General features: G+C 39.5%; 1 protein-coding gene across 11 annotated transcripts in view; it reads right to left on the reverse strand.

Annotated features, from left to right (window-relative positions):
• Window positions 1-18273, reverse strand: part of UBAP2 (ubiquitin associated protein 2) — a 71588-nt gene that overhangs the window by 18504 nt on the left and 34811 nt on the right. For 8 of the 11 annotated variants that reach the window (XM_035902652.1, XM_035902651.1, XM_035902654.1 and 5 more), the window contains 4 exons: window positions 13069-13123; window positions 11763-11866; window positions 6643-6702; window positions 5405-5457 (listed from right to left, as the gene is read on the reverse strand). In XM_035902652.1, the coding sequence (XP_035758545.1) occupies window positions 5405-5457; window positions 6643-6702; window positions 11763-11866; window positions 13069-13123 (272 nt within the window). The remainder of the gene's footprint in view (window positions 1-5404; window positions 5458-6642; window positions 6703-11762; window positions 11867-13068; window positions 13124-18273) is intronic. The other 3 variants (XM_035902662.1, XM_035902653.1, XM_035902655.1) reach the window with 2 other exon arrangements.

Below are 18273 nucleotides of genomic sequence, written 5' to 3' on the forward strand. Positions count from 1 at the left end.
GGGTTGTGGGGGGGGGGGGAGGAGGGGAGTGTGTATTAATAGCTTTTCTTTTTTTAAAAAATAGTAGTTAAACAGCTACAACTTCCTAGGGCTAATTAATTTCTATTGACGGGAATACTTGCAAACCAGAATAGGTCTTAAGCCAGTACAGGTTAGGTTTCACAAGAGAAAGATATGCACTTATAACGGTTGTATTTTAAATTACATTTGCACAAAATCACCCTTAACTACTTTGGTGTAGCTTTGTATTTAGACTAAAGAATAACTGGCCTATTCAAACACTCACGAAGAATCCCTTTAGAATGTGACATTTCAATACAGCTCTTCCAGGAAATTATGCATTTTTAATTGAATGCATTGCTAGCAGCCCAGTTTAAAGGACATCACGGACACGAGCAAATTTCATCTGCCATCCCACAGGCAGCTCTACTGAAAGCACATATATCCCTGACCACGGTCATCTGATTGGGATTCTCCTAGGAAACACTGTTGATTTAGGCTGGACACGGCAGGGCTGACTGGGAAGAATCACCTACCACTCAGAGGCAAAGTTCAAATGTTTCATATACTCTCCTAGCACCCACTTATGTGCAACACACTGTGTCATGAAAAAATGAGTACCACCACAGTTCCTCCCTCCATTTCCTTCCTTGTTGCCAATACAACGTACTTTAATCCTATCCTTCTGGAACATAATTCTGTCTTGTGCAAAATGCGACCAGCCCGCAACTCTAAATACTGACCAAAACAAAGAAAGAAGATTCAGCTCAAGCATAATTCCAATTAAAAAGGCTTTTTCTCTATTGTTCACCCCTTTCCTCACTGTACATGTCATTTCAGAACATGTACTCTACTTTTTGTAGTGTTATGAGACTCCTGCATTGTATGGCACAAAGAGGTCAGCTAATGGCACAAGCAGCAGCCTATGGTCTGCAATCCCTTGATTAAATATTAAATTCTTTGCAATGTCAACAGTTTCTTATGCTCACATAACCCAGGATAAGACTAACTGTGGCCAAAACACCGATGAACCCTGAAAACTAAGCAAATCGAGGATCCCAAGGATGTTTGTGACAATGCAAAAGCATGCTTGATGTATGAGAGAGAAAATGTTCTTTTCAAGTGAACCAGCATGCAATACAAAAGTCTCCTGTTACCAGCTCGGCTACATTGAAGTTTACACTACATACCCCGGCAAACCCACTGCCACAAGCTCCAGTCAAGCACCTAATTCAGAAGTCTGCCGGGATTATGGCATTTCTCAAAACACACATTGTGCAGCAGCAGCTGAAAAGCTTTATTATGCAGATGTATTTAGTCTTCTTAGAAGTAGTAGCTCCTAAGAAAGTTATTTGCGCTCACCATACACTACACTCGCAAATCTTTCACTGAGGCTCTGGCATTTTCCCAGAACTGAATGAATGGTCATGAACCATTTGTAAACGTCGACCTCTCAAGGGTATTTCCTCCATCTGCAGTGAAATGCCTGTGCTTTTCAGCTCCTGTTCCTATGATAAAAAAATCATTCTCCAATCACCAAACAAACAATATATTTAACAACTAGCTACCAGTTCCTATGGCCAGTTGATAGGTGAAGAGAACAGGAAAATATACTCCAGCATCCTTATAGAAACTCAACAACACTAAATGAGAAATAACAAAACCTTATTACTGTTTTGATATGACGTACTGAAGTTTAAGAAAATAAAACAAGTTCTCATGCTGCTTCATGGTAAAAGAATTGCTCCCACTAAAATAAACATACACTTTTTCCTTTTTTTTTTTTTTTTGAATGTTGCTGCTGTTTTAAATAAAAACTATGACGACCAATACAGTACAGAAAATGTTTGCCTTCATCCACTTTCCAGCAATTCGTATGTATTCTATTTTTCCCCTTCTGATAATTTCTGTAGTTAAACTTTATTTTTTTTATCCAGGAGAATATGATCACAATTTTAACAGGAACATCTACAGTACCTCAACATTCATCTGGTCCTTCACTGTCCATGACCCAAATATGCCTTTAACAAAATACAACCCCCTATTTTCATTGCAACTAGTTTCCACTCTCTTTAAGAGCATGCTGACAACCTACTATACTTGCTCAATACTCACTACTAAATACCAGACAGGACTTTTAGATCACAAAAATCTAATCCTCAGGTCAAATAACATTAAATTTCACTCAGCTCCTCCTAACTGGTATCTGACTAGAGAACACTAAATTTAAACAAAAATGTTCTTACAAAAACACACGGTCTTTATCTGCAGACAGCAAATACATCAGTTTCCTTGGTTGCTGCAATCACTAGTCATACTAGAATTGTTATACATTTAAATGTATGGCTCCATTTTCCAGCCACAGGTTCATATTATGCCTTTGTCTGCCAGACTAAAATCAGAGCCCATTATATGCTAATAAAGTAACCTTTTCAATCATAGAATTATTTGTATCCTAGTTTGGAAGGGACTTCAAGGATCATCTGGTCCAACCTTTCCAGGTAAGAGCAGTCTAGACAAGATGGCCCAGCACCCTGTCCAGTTGAGTCTTAAAAGTGTCCAGTGTAGCAGAGTCAACCACTCCCCTGGGGACATTATTCCAAAGGCTGACTGTTCTCACTGTGAAAAATTTCCCTCCCATGTCCAATCGGAATCTCCCCCAGAGCAACTTGTGTTCATTCCCCCTTGTCCTCTCCATGTGACTCCTTGTGAAAAGGGAGGCTCCACCTTCCTTATAGCTACCCTTTAGGTACTGGTACGTGGTGATGAGATCCCCTCTGAGCCTCCTTTGCTCAAGGCTGAACAAACCCAGTTCTCTCAGCCTGTCCTCATACGCCAGGCTTCCCAGGCCTTTGATAACCTTGGTGGCCCTTCTCTGGACCCCCTCCAGCCCGTCCACATATTTTTTGTATAGCAGGGACCAGAACTGTACCTGGTATTCCACATGTGGCCTGACAAGTGCTCAGTACAGTGGGATAATGACTTCTTTGTCTCTGCTAGTGATGCCCTTGTTGATGCAACCCAGCACCCCATTGGCCTTCTCGGCCACCGCAGCAGCACACTGCTCACTCATATTGAGCTTCCTGGCCACCAGGGTCCCCAGGTCCCTTTCCACAGACCTGCTCTCCAGCCAGATGCATCCCAGCCTGTGCTGCATTACTGGATCATGTTTTCCCAGATGCAAGACCTTATACTTGTCCATACTGAATTTCATAAGGCTCTTTTTAGCCCACTCTTCCAGCCTGTCCAGATCTTCCTGCAGGGTGGCTCTCCCTTCCAGAGTGTCTACTTCCCCACTCAGTTTGGTGCTGTCTGCAAACTTCATCAGGCTACATCGGATTCAGTAAACTAACAATCTCACTCTCAAGGACCTCTTCTTTTAGAAAATAATTTTCTGCTATTTTCCACAATTTTTGTTTTGTTAAACTAATGAATAATTGTGTGCAGTGCTTCAGAATCAAGTTCGAGAGTCCACATACAGAAATACAAATCAAGAATGATTAAGAGACAGGGAAGAGCGCCTAAAGGCAAAAAGACTACAATAGCTTTTTTTTTTTACCAAAACTTCAGCCCTTTAGGAGATCACGCTAAGCTGTTCTTTCTTCATCATCCACTACAATCCTGAAAATTTTTCATTTGCTGGTTTCCAGAAAACAGCCCCTTGCTCTGGAGGTCTGTCTTTATTCCTACAAAACAAGTGGGCACTTGGCTACATTAAAGCATTTTTCATTGGAACAGGTCATGTCTAGCAGAGGTCCAGATTTCTCTGCATGACTAGCTTACTTTTAATTCCCATTTCCATAATTTTTTGATTTCCCACACTTTTTATTCAGCAGTGATTTTATTTTTACTTCCAAATTATTGATAAAGACACTAGATGGCATCTGGCCTGGGAGTAGATTCCTTTATAGTTGTCCTAGAAATGCTTACGTTCAATAAGGGTCCTCCTACAAAATACTTACTTGCCAGAATTTGCAAAACAGATTTTAATCCACTTGATAGCAAGTAATTATTTTTAGAACAAAAGATGTAAATCAAATCTCTTACAAGGACATACTCTATCTTCACAGTTAACTTGTAATTTACTTAGAGATCAAGATCAGGTTTATTTGAAGTGGACCTATTTTCCATAAAACAACACTGAATGGCACAAGCTGCATTCTTATACTTCTATTTTTTTAAAATCAGATTAATCAATTTTTCCTTTATTTTTTCCTGAGGCATGTTTTGGGCTAAAGTGTCTGCAGCTTGCCATTCCATTCAGTCTTTCTGAACATCAGCACATGAACAACTTTCTCCTAGGTTACAGGGATTTTTCCAGGACCATAAAATTAATAAAAATTAACAACAGGCTAGAGATTTCATCTGTTTCTCTTTCATGCGCAAATTACTCAGGTTGAATAATTAATTTTAAAAAATTCTATCCCTAGTCAGCATTGCTCAAAATGCCTCTCATACCACAAATGCTGTATCGTAGCAGCAAACGGGGTGAGAAATAAGGCCAGAAATTTTCACTAGCCTTAGCCCTTAGTCCACCTCTAGCATATACTGCAGAAATAGAAGATAGGTTTAAAAAAGACAAAGGCTTTCAATGGCAGTAAGTGATACAGAAAACCTAGGAATTTTAGAGTTTCTTTTCAATTTCTCGAAAGACACAGCTCTCTAATCAGATGACAGAATTCTCTTATCTGTTATACAAAACATTCACACATTTCTAGGGATAACACCGATATGCCACCCTACAGGAGGAAGCTATAGCTATCACATGTGATGACCAGAAATGTCAAACATTTTTCAGATGTGGACGTGTCTCTTGCCTGATAAAGAATAAGAACCAAAATTGTTTTAGTACTTTAGACAACACATCATGATGAAACAACAGGAATAAAGCAATTTAGTGCTAACTTCAGCATACTACTAGCTCCTTTTTTTAGTATTATGAACATGAAGCAGACTAAGCAGAACAATTACGCAGATTTCAAACAAAAAGCATCAAATGAGGTGTCTGTAAGATAGTAAGCTTCAGCACTTAATTACATAGAAGCCTTGCGATAATATGGGTCTAAATCCATACACAATAGTCAGGAGAAGTATACAGTTAACACACATCAGTACTGAGCAGTGGTGAACTATAATTCACAATACTTAATTTGGAATAAAGTTTTAAATTTTATTATCTATATATTGTCCACCCAGCAAAATGAATTTAAAATTTCTTGATTCAATTTTATTTAAAAAATAAGCTTATCTAAAAATATGTATTTTAAACAGCAAGAAATACAGTAAGAAATGTCATTGCATGCATGCAGCAAAGTATTACTTCAAACATTTAATTTTTGAAGACAACATAGAAACTCCGGAAAGGGTAAATAATCATTCGGTCTATCCAACAAGGTACACTTACATCTTCATTCCAGTCTTCTGCTGTCCATTCTTCTATTGAGTTTTTCCACGCTCCTATTGTAATTTGGAGAAGGAAAGAAAACGGTTACAAGCTAAAAGCACAATGTTGTATTTCACCCCCTCTGCTTTATAAGCAATCCCGTTTTCATTATTAGTGGAACACAAAGCGAGGAGATGGTGGTTGGAAACATGGGAAGCTTTACAAAATTGGTCTGCAGATTTAAAATTTTGGGAGGGTTGCGGGTTTTTTTCCCCTTTAATTTCTGATTTCAGGAATTTCTTAGCCACTATGGTACCAGATATAATTTGCACAAACGCATGTCTGCAATGAGTGATTAATCCCAAACGTTGGAAGAACTTCCTCTTACGTCCCCAGTAAGTGAGAAGTTACTCAACCCTCCCACTGGATCTTCCAGTTTCATGCACAAATTCATACCAAGCCTGAAATAACTCAACCACAACACCTGCTCCAAAATCCCTAACCCTACTTTCAACATATTCAAATTCCAGACCCACCAAGCGATGCCTCTGGAAGCTCCTTTCCAACCTGTTAACTCTCTCCTCAGACCAGAACAACCCCAATCCCTTCCCCTGATAGAGTAATTTTATTTTAAAACGTATATAATTCATATAATGGCAGCAGAAGAGTCAATAAGCTTCCACCGTAGCTGCAAAACACTTCTTCCTGTAACTTGTGACAGTTCATTTGGCGAACACTGGAGTACAGTGCACCATCCACAGTGTGCAGCAATGGGAAAACTACAGGAAACAATCCTACAGATGCAAAAACCTGATCCCTTCCATAGGAAACAGCAGGCACAGACATGCAAGAGCAATAAATGGACGGAAGGCGTTGTCCACCAGCATAAGCATAGGGAAGGTTATCCCAGCAACAACCAGAGCCTTCATTTAAACTACGTAACCACGAACGAAGAAAACACCACCAGTAGAGATCCTGCTACCATCACCTTTGATCAAGCACCAAAGCAAAAGAACTTTAATCATCTCCTTTTACCTCACCAGGAAGCCTCTGAGACACATTCATCCAGAAACAAGCACCCTGAAGATAGCATCAAATCCAGTGTGAACTAATGCCATCACTACATTTGTGCATTCTTTTGTCCACCTTTATAAAGCAGCATCTTGGGCAAAGGAGGGCTGAATGGCACCAATCTAGTGAGGCAAACATGCCTACTACAAAGATATACACACGGTGGGGAGAAGAGAGGGGGTTTATACCTTGGAATCCAAAATTATTTGGCACGTCCTGAGCAAGGTAACAGCCGCTCTGGGTTGGCTCTGTGGAGCAATATAGAGTTGCCTGAAACATCCTGTGCTCACATGTTACCAAACAGCCCCTAACCAGGAGGCTTCTACATGCTGCAAAATATTGAGGCACTTGAAAAATAACTAATAATCATATCCGAGCATAGCAAAATCACTAAAGTGCCTCAAATTTCTAGACTAATCCACACATTTCCACAGATGTTTTGGGAAGGAGGAAGAGTCCAATGAGCAGCAGTTTTTAGAGAAACAGTTGATTTTCTTGCCCTTCTGACCACAGGATCTCTTCTTCTAATACTTCTTCTTTAAAGAAATACATCCTAGGGTTTGCCCTGCTTATATTTATCTCCCAGTCAGAGCAAAGCCTGCCCCTTTAGAAGACTATGCTGGTGCCACCCCACATCACCTTTGGGAGACTGAGCCTGTTTGGAGTAATACTTAGGACATTTTGCTGATAGTCAATTTCATCTGTTGCTCCTACTTATGAACACAGTTCTGTGCATTTTAAATACTGAACACAATGCTTCACACTTTTCTTAGTTTACCCAACCTGCTAAATTTATTATCGTTGCTTATTAACACTCTACCTTCCCAACTCAATCCTTCCAGCCTCAGTTATTTCACGGCTCTGCTCTGCATTAAATCCAGCTTGCTAACACCCTCCTCCTATTGATGGGATTCTAAGTGTGATCTTGCCACAAGTGAGAATTTGCCACAAGTCTCAATTTCCTTTTAGTCCAACATCCACTTCGGCATTATTGCAAATTGATATATCTTATTCCCAGCCTTTACCCCCATGCCTTGCAAAGCATCACAATTTAAGGGTTCTGTTTTCCACCGAGATTATGCTTAGTGTTTTCAAGGATCCTTGTCATAGCAACTTCAACCTTGGAGGCCATCTGTGATTCTCTTCCGTTTCCCTTTGTAACAAGTTTGGGTTTAGAAAGTTATTAAGCCAATAGATATATGATTTTGGTAAGTCTTCAACTATTTTCCTCCACTTCTTTACTACACTTTTTTTTTCCTTTTTTGAATAATCAGCCACAGATATTAACTCTAAAATAATTTTGTTTTGGTCTACCCCAAACTTATGTACTACTACTTTCCTTCCGGACTACACTCACATTCTAGAATGACCTGCAGGTTTCCTTAAAACCTTCCTTCCAATTTTTACAGCAGTCCTAGAAAAACCCCAATTTCACTGTAACTTCTAAGCTACACAATTCCCTTCTTCCCCCTTGACAGTTACACTGCAATTTATTTTTTTTCTTGTCATTCTTCAGTTTCAGAGTCATTTAAGGCTGCTCATAACCAAGATAATGAAGGAAGTTTTTCTGTGAAATGTCTGTGAAACTCTATCAAAGTAGAGGTATCAGTAAATTACCAGAATACTACACCAGTTTTATAACCTACTTTGAGAAGTGACCACCTCCAACATTATTTATTTATAAGAACTGCTGTGATTTGTTGTTCAGGATCTCCCACTGACTTGTGCATTACAAAAACGTAAAAGACTGAACACTCAGCATGCCTGTAAGAAAACAATCATGCTGTTCAAGTTTAATTGCTTTTGGATGAGGATTGGTCAATTCTGCTTCTTCCCACCTGTCCCTTCTCTTTGCCTTTCAGTTGTACATTACTTCTCTAAAAATTAGGATGCAGGAAAACCAATGTTGAATTATCTGGAATACAATTACACTTAAAATGTTATAAACATTTTAAGAGATTCACCTTTTACTCTCTCTTTATTTCAACCAACAACACTAAATTTTACCTCCACAGAACCAGACAGCTTTTCTATAGGATTACACAATGGTGCACCTAGAAACACCTTTCATTCAGGCTACAGTGATTCCTCTGGCATCTGCAACAATTCAGGACAAGAGGTTTTAGAGTGGTTTCAGAGCATGTGTGGAGGCAACTACATTTTGGAAACAAATAGTGTTATTTCTTTTTGACTGAAAATGTTTATGTTGATCTTTCCTATCACTGGCTTAAAGAGGAAAACCTTAGTAAATACTCAGAACTTCACAAAGAGTTTCTATCTGCATAATGTCTTCAGAAAACATTTTGATATGATAAAATGATTTTTTTTCTCCAACATAGTTGCCCAGTTATCTCCTTTTTAATGTAACTGCAGATGAAAGACTAGCTAGTATGAGCTAATTTTGTTTTCCTTTTTAGATGAAAGAAGAAATGGGATTGGGTAATGAGGAATAAAGAGAAGGATTCCCATTCTGCCCTTCCTCTGTGTATACTCTTATCTGGCATCCTTCACTAGCCCACTGCAGGCTTTATGGATTTCCATACATACACATCCTCCTCATTCACATCTTTAGTAACTCCACATTGGTAACTTATTTATTAATGGGACTGTTGATTTGTAACTAACAAAACAGAACTGTAAATTAAGGAGGAAAAAAAAACAATTAAAAACTAGTATTTGTGATTAACAAGCCAAATCAACAGTTCAACTTTGTACAACCTGTTTCCAGCCCCACACATTGTCTGCCACTTCTTCCCCCATCCCTGCTTTCGTCTTCCTTCTCTATTCTGCACTCTCTATTCTGCTTTAAAATTACGACCCCAGCTGCAGCCTCTTCTAATAATCCTCAAGATGCTTTCCATCACAAGGTTGAAAGTGCTTCCCACTTGGACAAAGCTAAATGATTCAATTCTAAAGCCTACTCTTTTTGGAGAGATCTCTTCTTTTTGACTCAGGGACTTATTTTTGATATTCCTACAGCTTGCCTGAAGAAGGAACACCAAAATAAAACACTCTTCCTGTAGTCACATAGAGAGAGACATTTTATTCAGTTATTGTGCCTTTTCCATTTTAACTGAAAGTAAATTAAGATTAGCAGGAAAAACATACCTAGCACCTAAAAAGAACATTCACACTTAACTATGTTACATTTAATTTTAATAAATGTTTATGTTAAAATTCTACCAACCAAATGATTTTGCAGGAACTTCCCACACTAACACTCACTTATTCATACCCCTAAGAACCATTAATCTAATGAGGCCAGAGAAGATTCCCAAATACCTTCTCACAGCTTTTTCTCCATACCATGCTCCCCAGCTTTCCATGCATGCCCTAAGTTGCATTACTGGAGTTCAGTGCAGTTCTCTGTGACATGTGCACAGCATAACAGCAAAAACACACTTGGCATCCAAAAAAGTTCCGCATATGAACTAGTACACTTTTAATTTCCACCAATCAGTTTGCTCACCAGCAAACCCCTCATGTAGACACATTCACACTCTTAGGAGGATCTGTTTATCCACACCAAGCTACTCTTATTCCTAGGCAGAATTCTTCCATTACTGAAGACTGACTGAGGAGATGCCTACAAGAAGGAACAGAGGTTGCCATAGGGGAGGCACATTAAGGCAACCTAGAGTTAGCATGGAGGGTCACAAAATATTCAAGCTCACTTGAGAAGTGAGCACAAGTCAAAAGTAATTTGTAAGCCACAGCCTTACGGTTGCATTCGTTAACAACTAACCAGTGAACTTTCTACCTCTGGTCCAGTCTCCTCACGCTTTTCTTGCATGTCTTCTTGCTTTAGTTAGTTAACCTTACTGCTTCTGCAATACTTGTGACAACATACCCTACCCTCCACTATACCATATGGCAAAGAGTATCAGTATTCCTATGGGAATTTAAGTCATTAGGTGTCCTTCTAAGTCATTATCTGATAAACCTATTTGAAAAACTAACATGAGTGAAAGTACAAGTGCATTTCTGTTTGTACTATAGCACCAAGTAATTTCAAAAGTAATTCCTATTATGCCATATTTGGCAAAAGAGCTCCCTTTCAATAACCATTAATATACTCAGTGCCACTTTCCCACACTAGACTAGAAGGCACTCAGAGTGACAAGACAGCTGCCTAATAAACTCTGTTAAACTCTGAGCCTGTTATTGTCTTCTCTTGTTAACTGGAAAACAGCTTGTATGAAGTTTAGAAAGCCACATCTCAAGAGGCTCACCACAGAGCTCAACGGAGCACACACTGGCCTCCAGTATCAGTCTGTCTCTTCCACACTTGACGCAGCGCTTGATGAAAAATGATCTGACTAGGTTTCAGCAATGAAGAGATGAGAAGTTACCCCTTGGGGGTTAAAAAAAAAAAAACAAAACTCCTCTCCTATTGCTCAGTGGTTCCCAAATGTGGACAACAACATACATGAATTTCTCCATCCTGACGCAGGGTTTCCTTTGTCTTCATGTCCTGTCACATAATATAGGAAGCAGCAAGGTATTGTGTTTTCCTAATCACAGACAAGCAGGTCACAGTCTTCATTTCTGAATCAACACAAGACCACTGTTAAGTGGTTCCTTTTTAAACGATGTCTGTCTCTTGCCTTTAGCCAGAGTGCATACTTCACACTTGAAACTTCGCACAGAAACACACAGATGCTTCTATCTTCAGACAGGCAGACTGCTCTTTTGGCTTCCATTCAAGCGCCTACTTGTGCTTTAGTTCATAATTCTCTTCAGAGGTGGCAATCTTGGAACTCTCCTCCATCCCAGAAATACACATCCTTTCATTCCTCTGCTGTACAGGTGGGGCTTCCAAAGACATCGCAGTGTCACTGAATGGATTCATATTTGTAAACTGTTTTTCTTTTCTTTTTCTTCTTCTACTTAGATGTTCACATTCTATTTGCCCGATGCCTGCAGACCAATCGCTTTTAGTAGAACTTATACTCCTTAACTACATTAGGTAAGCTCTTAAGCAGTACTTAAGATACCTAAACAGTTCTTCACACACAAAGTTCTTTCAATAACTCTTCAAATCTCTTTGTCTCTCAATAGATTGTTAGTACTAAAACAAAAAAAATTGCAAATTGCCTTCCCTTCATTCTAACCAGACAGTCACTCAGGCTACAGCATGTGCTCTGCACATTAGTAGCAGTTAAGCTATAAAAATGAACTAACATCTGTGTCGTGTGAGATGTATTCGCATTTTCAGAATTTAACTGAACACTAACAGAATGGTTATTTTAACTGCAATTTGCTACAGGTCTTCATTCCAATCCTTCCACTTCTTGAAGCATCTTACCAGTTCCATCATCTGCATCATTCTGACCAGTCTCCCAAATCTCTGATTTTGTCCCAAAGCCATCAGTGGCAGAAGACTCCGTATAGTCTGCAGGGTTAAATGTCCTAGAGTTTTAAAAGTTAAGAAATGGAAGAGAACACATGGGTCATTCAATGAACATAAGCGTCACTATTTTCAGCTGAAGTTTTAACATCTCAATTTCCACATAATTTATCTTGATAGTTTTGGTTTCAAAAGAAATTGTTCCTCTATGAGCAGACACAGATAAAAAAAGGAGAAGAGAGAAAAGAAGAGGAGAAAAAAAGTGAGTAGATTGGGAAAAAAAAAAATTACTGTAGAGAAATTGAACCAAAACAGCAATTACTGAAAAAGCAGTTAGCAGCATACCTACTCGTCCCAGTCTTATAAAGCATTAGTTTATATGCACAACGATAAGCCCCTCTCAGCTGATAGTTTCTCAGCATGTGGCTGACTGATGAGAAACCAGTATTGCGTCCTTTCAGAGGACCAGACCTGCACAGGACAGGAGTCTGAACATCAGTAAGATTATTTCAGAATGCACTCCTGACACCAACGCCAAAACAAAACAGTTGCAGCTAAGAGGTGAAAAAGGATTACTGAAGAAAAACCTCTTTTCAGTTTATCATCTACAAGGATGAACAAAAAGGATTATTAGAGAAGTACAATGAGCCTTCTGTTCATCATGACATCACTGATATTACATGAAATGTCATTAAAGGCAAACACTCTGTGGAAGTAGTAGAGGCTACACTTCTCTGAAGCAAGTTATTCCAACAAAACCGAGAAAAAATTTTAGAGCTGCTGAGTAACTTCCTTTGATTCTGTTTTAGGGCCCATGTATGTCCAAACAGCTAAAGCCTAAAACCTCAAAAACAGGAGAAAGTTTATAATCCCTAGACTTTCTGGGTTTACATAGAACTTGCACGTTCTACATTGCATTGAAACAAATCTACTTTTAAATTGACCTAGGACTATACGCACCACACAGAACTTTCAGCCTCCAAGGCACTATGTGGCTGCTCCTGATAGGTACAAATGGGTTCTCCAAGTTTGAGGTATTAACATTGAGTGAACATATATAAGGTTGTATAGGTGTGTGCCTAGTTAGAAATAGTGATTTAAGAAAAAAATAATCCATTAATCATCTAACAGATTTGTGAATTTTTGTATCCGTATTGGTTTATCAGACATACAGCATAATTAATACATACAGTGGCAATACTGTCAATTATTATTGCCACTGAGTTTGATCCTTGCCAATATCTGTGCTCTGCATGTTTCTTACCCCATGCCTTGGGCTGAAAACCTCCCCGCTCCTCTCCCTCTGCCACGTCCAAACCCTAGGAGAGAAAACACCATTTAACAGCAACAGCAGAGGAGCCGCCAATCACTAATCTGTCACATTAGAAAATACTATGGTTGAAGAAGAAAACTACTGCAGTTAAAGTCAAATATCAGCTACTTCCCAAATTTCCTCACAGGAAAATTTGCTTCCCTAACACACGCAAGTAAGCCACAATCCAAGACTACATGTTTCAGTAGGACTAGCAATTCTTTGCTATGTTTTCTGTATCTAGTGAAGTAGCTCCATATGCCAAGAAAGGAACTTACCTAGAAGACCCATCCCACACGAGACTGTTATTGCCAAATCATCAGACATTATTCAAAATTTTGTCTCTCTCACTCTTGCCTAAGATGCTCTAGAATCCCAGCTTCCTTGGGTACCCTGATCTCTCAAGAAATTCCCTGTCACTCCTTGTTGAGGAGAAAGTTTAAATAATCCATTTGTTTCCTTCTCTGACTCAGCCCACCTGTGCACCCCTACCCTCCTGTGCTTTTGCCAACCTACAACCATACATTCTTTCTGCTTCCCCCTTAATCACAGTTACTGACATGAAAATCACCCAATTCAAATTACTCAAACAACTTCCTTGTTATCACCCACAAGAATATTAATTTCTATTTTAACAGCAAGAAATATTTATCGCCTCAAATTTTGGTTACCAGCTTAAGTTTACAAGCTTCTTGATGCAGTAGATGGCTTTATTTTTGCACCTTGCACAGTACCAACACGGCGTGAAAGTTTATTACTTAGCCATCCATAAAGCACACATCTACATAAACTGTTAGAAACTTTCTTACATGCAGCATTTTGCAATGATGCATTCCAACCCCCCCGCCCTTTTTCTCCTGGACCACTTTACAATCTCAGGAAATCCCTCCAGATCTTGACCTTGGTGTAATGAGTCAGACAATTACGTGTCACCGTCCATACCAGGAACTCCTACATGGCTGAGGGGGGTAGTGAGAGCGGGAGAAACCAGTGATCCCCAATATCCTTGGAACACACCTTGATCATAACCTGAGTGACGTGGTACCATCATTACTGGAATTCCAGTCATTACTAGCCCAGATTGTGGCCTGGATGGAAATTTTCTGACGACTAAAGCCAATCATCTCACAACCCTATAAAACAGTGGTCCTAAGTAAGGCCCTTTGAGCTCTCCTGGACTGCAGTGGGCTGTGACCAGCATCTCCCTCTGAGTGGCACACACCTCAGAGCTAGCAAATTCTCTATTCTGTTAAAATTGGAGGTCCACTGCTGAAGACCGATGGTGGAGCCTGGGCTGAAACCCCTCACTCCTTGAAGCTCAACTCTCCCCTATTGAGAAATGCCAAGACATTTGATGTGAATATTTCACTGAACTTGAGGGGAATTTTTAACAGGTATCTCTCTCTCAAATATAATCATGCCTGTGTGTATGCATGTGTGAATTGATTTAAGTAATCTGAAAATGTGTGGTTTAATTATAAAGTGAGCCTTAGACTGCTGTTAAGACACATATTATCTTTAGACATAAACCATTGCCCAAACCTGAGACTCAGATTGGACCTAGCTGTATCTAGACTCCTCTCTAAGAAGGAGTTTAGAAAGCAAGGAGGCCAACTCTGAACCTCATGACCCTACAGGAAGGTCCTCCTTATTCTCTGCATCCACGGTCTCTCTGTGAATCATTCTAACTCGAGCATAACTACATCTTCCTTTGTGTATTCCTTCCATGCAGTAATAGTGAACCTTGCCATTTTTGAACCTTTAACTAAGTCACTCTTTTGATTAAAAGAAATTTTGTCAAATCACTTTGTTAATGGACCAATGATCGAGCGCTATTAAAGTATCACGATCCAATCCTGTGATTTGCCGTAAAGGCACAAATAAATTCTAAACTGCTACTAAATCAAATTGTGTAAAGTCACACATTTACAACAAACTGGTGTAGTCGACAGGATCCTAAATCAGCATTTGTGACAGGTGTATTTCTATATAGATTTTTCTTTTTTCCCCTTTTTTAGGACCTCAATATCTGAAGCTTTTCCAGTTTGTCGTTTTTTTGAGGAAGACTATGGATGTCATTTTGTATTCCAAGAACATGAGGAGGTCAAGAGCTGCAGGTTGACAACAAAGTGATGCTTATTTTAATGATAAAATTATGTGGTAATTGTAAGTCACCAAGCAACTACAAGTTTACTAGAGCACAGAAGTTACAATCCTAAGTCACCAATACACTGGTTGTCCAAATATAAGAATTATCCATGACGGGCTGTTCGAATTTGGATCAAAATTACCCCTTATTTTCAGGGGACCACACAAACTGAATTAAAGCAGAGCTCCAGGACATGGTAAAACCAGTTTAGGAAGCTCCTATTTTAATGACTTTCCCTCCCCTCAGCACTCATTCTTCCCCTTACCCTAGTTTACTGTCCAAGTGTTAAAAGGCATTTCTGGCCCTCTAAAATGTATACTACACACATTTTCAAAGACTTCTCTTAGAAGCATCAAAACAGCAGAATAGTTTTACCCACATTTTGATGAAAGAGTTTACCCATATCCTACATGAGATGACAACTGCTAGCTACAGAGGAACCACAGAAGCCTGCAGAGGAAGGATTCCCATCCAGCAACACACAGTATTTTGGTGGGACAATAACACAGAACTGAAACCTGACTCTAGGACAGGCCTGCTATCTCTAAATTTTCCCCTCTTTGCTCTTTTTTCACAACGGGTTGGAGAAAAGACAGACAGAGGTTAGGAAAGAGGTAACAACAGCTGCAACCCATCAATTGCCATCTCTCTTCACCAAGCCCATGGGTGAAGCTGTGCTCTCTGCTCTGCCATAAGCAACAGTGCCGCAGGCCATGCTGTACTCAACCAATTGTAACTCGGCCTCTGAACCTCCTTGCTCAGCCTACTGGTCTTCTCCCCTTTGCCAACCTAAAATCCTCAATCTGGGAAGCTGATCCATGGCATAATGAGGTCGCAGCTCTCAAATGCACAGAAGCCAGTGCACTCCTGATTATCTTTCTGCCCAGTAAATAATCTTTTTTTTTTTTTATTAAGAGCAGAACCAGCTAAAGAAGTTTACCTGGGGAGACTGTAAAGGCCACCTATGTAATACATTCACTTCCTACAGCTATCGATACAGCATTAAACACCATTTACTAGTGATGCACAGAAGAGTGATCAACATTTTTTTGACAAGGTCATCTACGACACTGATTGGGAGCTGTGAATTACGGAAAAAGTCAAGCAGAAATATTTTTGAGTGAGGCAGACATTAGGTAGGGAGATTAGCTGGAATAACTAGCATGAAAGTACAAACAGGTTTTAGAAGAGGAGGTAAGACTCTCCAACCTCCCAAGTGCAAAAGCCAGAAAGAATAACCTTAGCATATTAAACAGAAGATGAACTTACAGCAAGCGAAGCAATAAGAATCTCTAATAATTTTAGAAATTGCTAGAAAGAAATCATGATGTTCCTGAAGTTTACACAGTCTTAGACTACTAGCCAGCAAGGGTTTTTCTATATCAGAACTCTTTGAAAGTTTACCCTGAACTTGAATTTCAAGTGGATTCCCTTAACTTCGTAAAACTGTGTCTATGCTTTCTGTCAAAACTGAAATGAAATTTAAGTTTAATCAACAAATGCAACAAAAAGCATTCTAATGAAGACAAAAGGGAATTACCAAACCAGTGGGGTTACAGAAAGCACTAAATTCAAAGCTAGAAAAGACACTAATTCAAAATATGAAACAGTGAATACTCACCACTGAAACATGACCCTAACTCAAACACAGAATCTTATATATCATGGTCACTAATGCAAGAAGCCAATAGGAAGAGCTGATATGCTCTTTGACACAACCAGATCACTAATATATTCTTAAATTCTCATGCTAAGGAAGGTACTTCTCTCAGCCACCAAAATGAAAACTGGCCTTAACACAATTAAAAGGCACAGTCTTCTGACAGAGAAGTTAGTCAGGAAGCAGCTATGAATGTCCACCAGGTATTCACAAACGGTTGATGCTTTTTAACAGTGACTATAAAGTCAGTGACCAAATGGGGCTTCACACCACAATTCAGAGCACAGACCCAAATCTGAGCATGCAATCCCATAGTAACTTAAACCCACTTAAATCAGAACTACTACAACTGAGATCTTCCTCATTAGTGATCACAAGCTCTGCTCTCTTTCCTGCACTGATGGTTTTGCATGTACCAGTGAGTGAGCACAAAACCACTATCAGAAAAAAAAAATTACTAGTTCACTTTTGGATCAGCTCTCTGAACCAGTTCCCTCCTTGTTAAATGCCAGAAAACTAGTCACCTTTACACCAGGATAAGCCAGCAAAAAAATCTGTTGTCCCCAGCTGCCATGCTGCCTGCCCCCTTTTTTCTTCTTTTGGCTTGGTTAGTTTTAAACTTGGATCAATCCTCTGATACAGTTCAAATGCAGCAGGAGACAGACAGGCCCAATTCCTCCCAGCAGTAATGACAGTTTATGCCTGTAACATAAAAAGTATCACAAATTCTAGAGAAGTCAACACTTATATCCAGGCAGGTGGCAGGATTTTCTGTTTCCACTAAAACCCACTAGGAATTCAAAACACTCATAATTACACAACCAAGTCTTTACTCTGGTACCATCCATGCATAGAAACAATCACTCATCTCATTCACAACATTTCTTCCCCCAAAACAAACGCACACTACATGGGAGCATGAGAAAAGCATGTAGCACCATAACTCAGATGGGCCAAGCCCATTAACTTAATAGCTTATTATGTAGAAAATCCAGTTTGCTGAGCTTGCAGACTTAAATCCCTCCACTGCCACACAGGTGCTTCATTTCAGATTTTCACACTGACAGGTTTAAATTAGCTGAAGACACCGTAAGGCTAAGAAAGAGGCCTAAGAATGGCTGAAAGGAAAAGGAAATGCAGGCTGAAAGGGCACGCAACAACCTAGACTTGTGCTTATCGCCGACTGCACAGTAACTGAACAGCTCTGGTCTCTGCTCTGGAAATGCAGAGCCAGCCATCCTCCCAGCAGACACCGATGTGACGGAGGCTTAAGCCTTAGGAAGAAATAAGGGAGCTTATTATAGAAAATTTGTGTTCTAGGTATTCCATACTACCAAACCAGTGAAGT

The sequence above is a fragment of the Egretta garzetta genome, unplaced genomic scaffold (assembly GCF_000687185.1).
Source record: "Egretta garzetta isolate BGI_Z169 unplaced genomic scaffold, ASM68718v1 scaffold59, whole genome shotgun sequence".
Classification (NCBI taxonomy): Eukaryota; Metazoa; Chordata; class Aves; order Pelecaniformes; family Ardeidae; genus Egretta; species Egretta garzetta.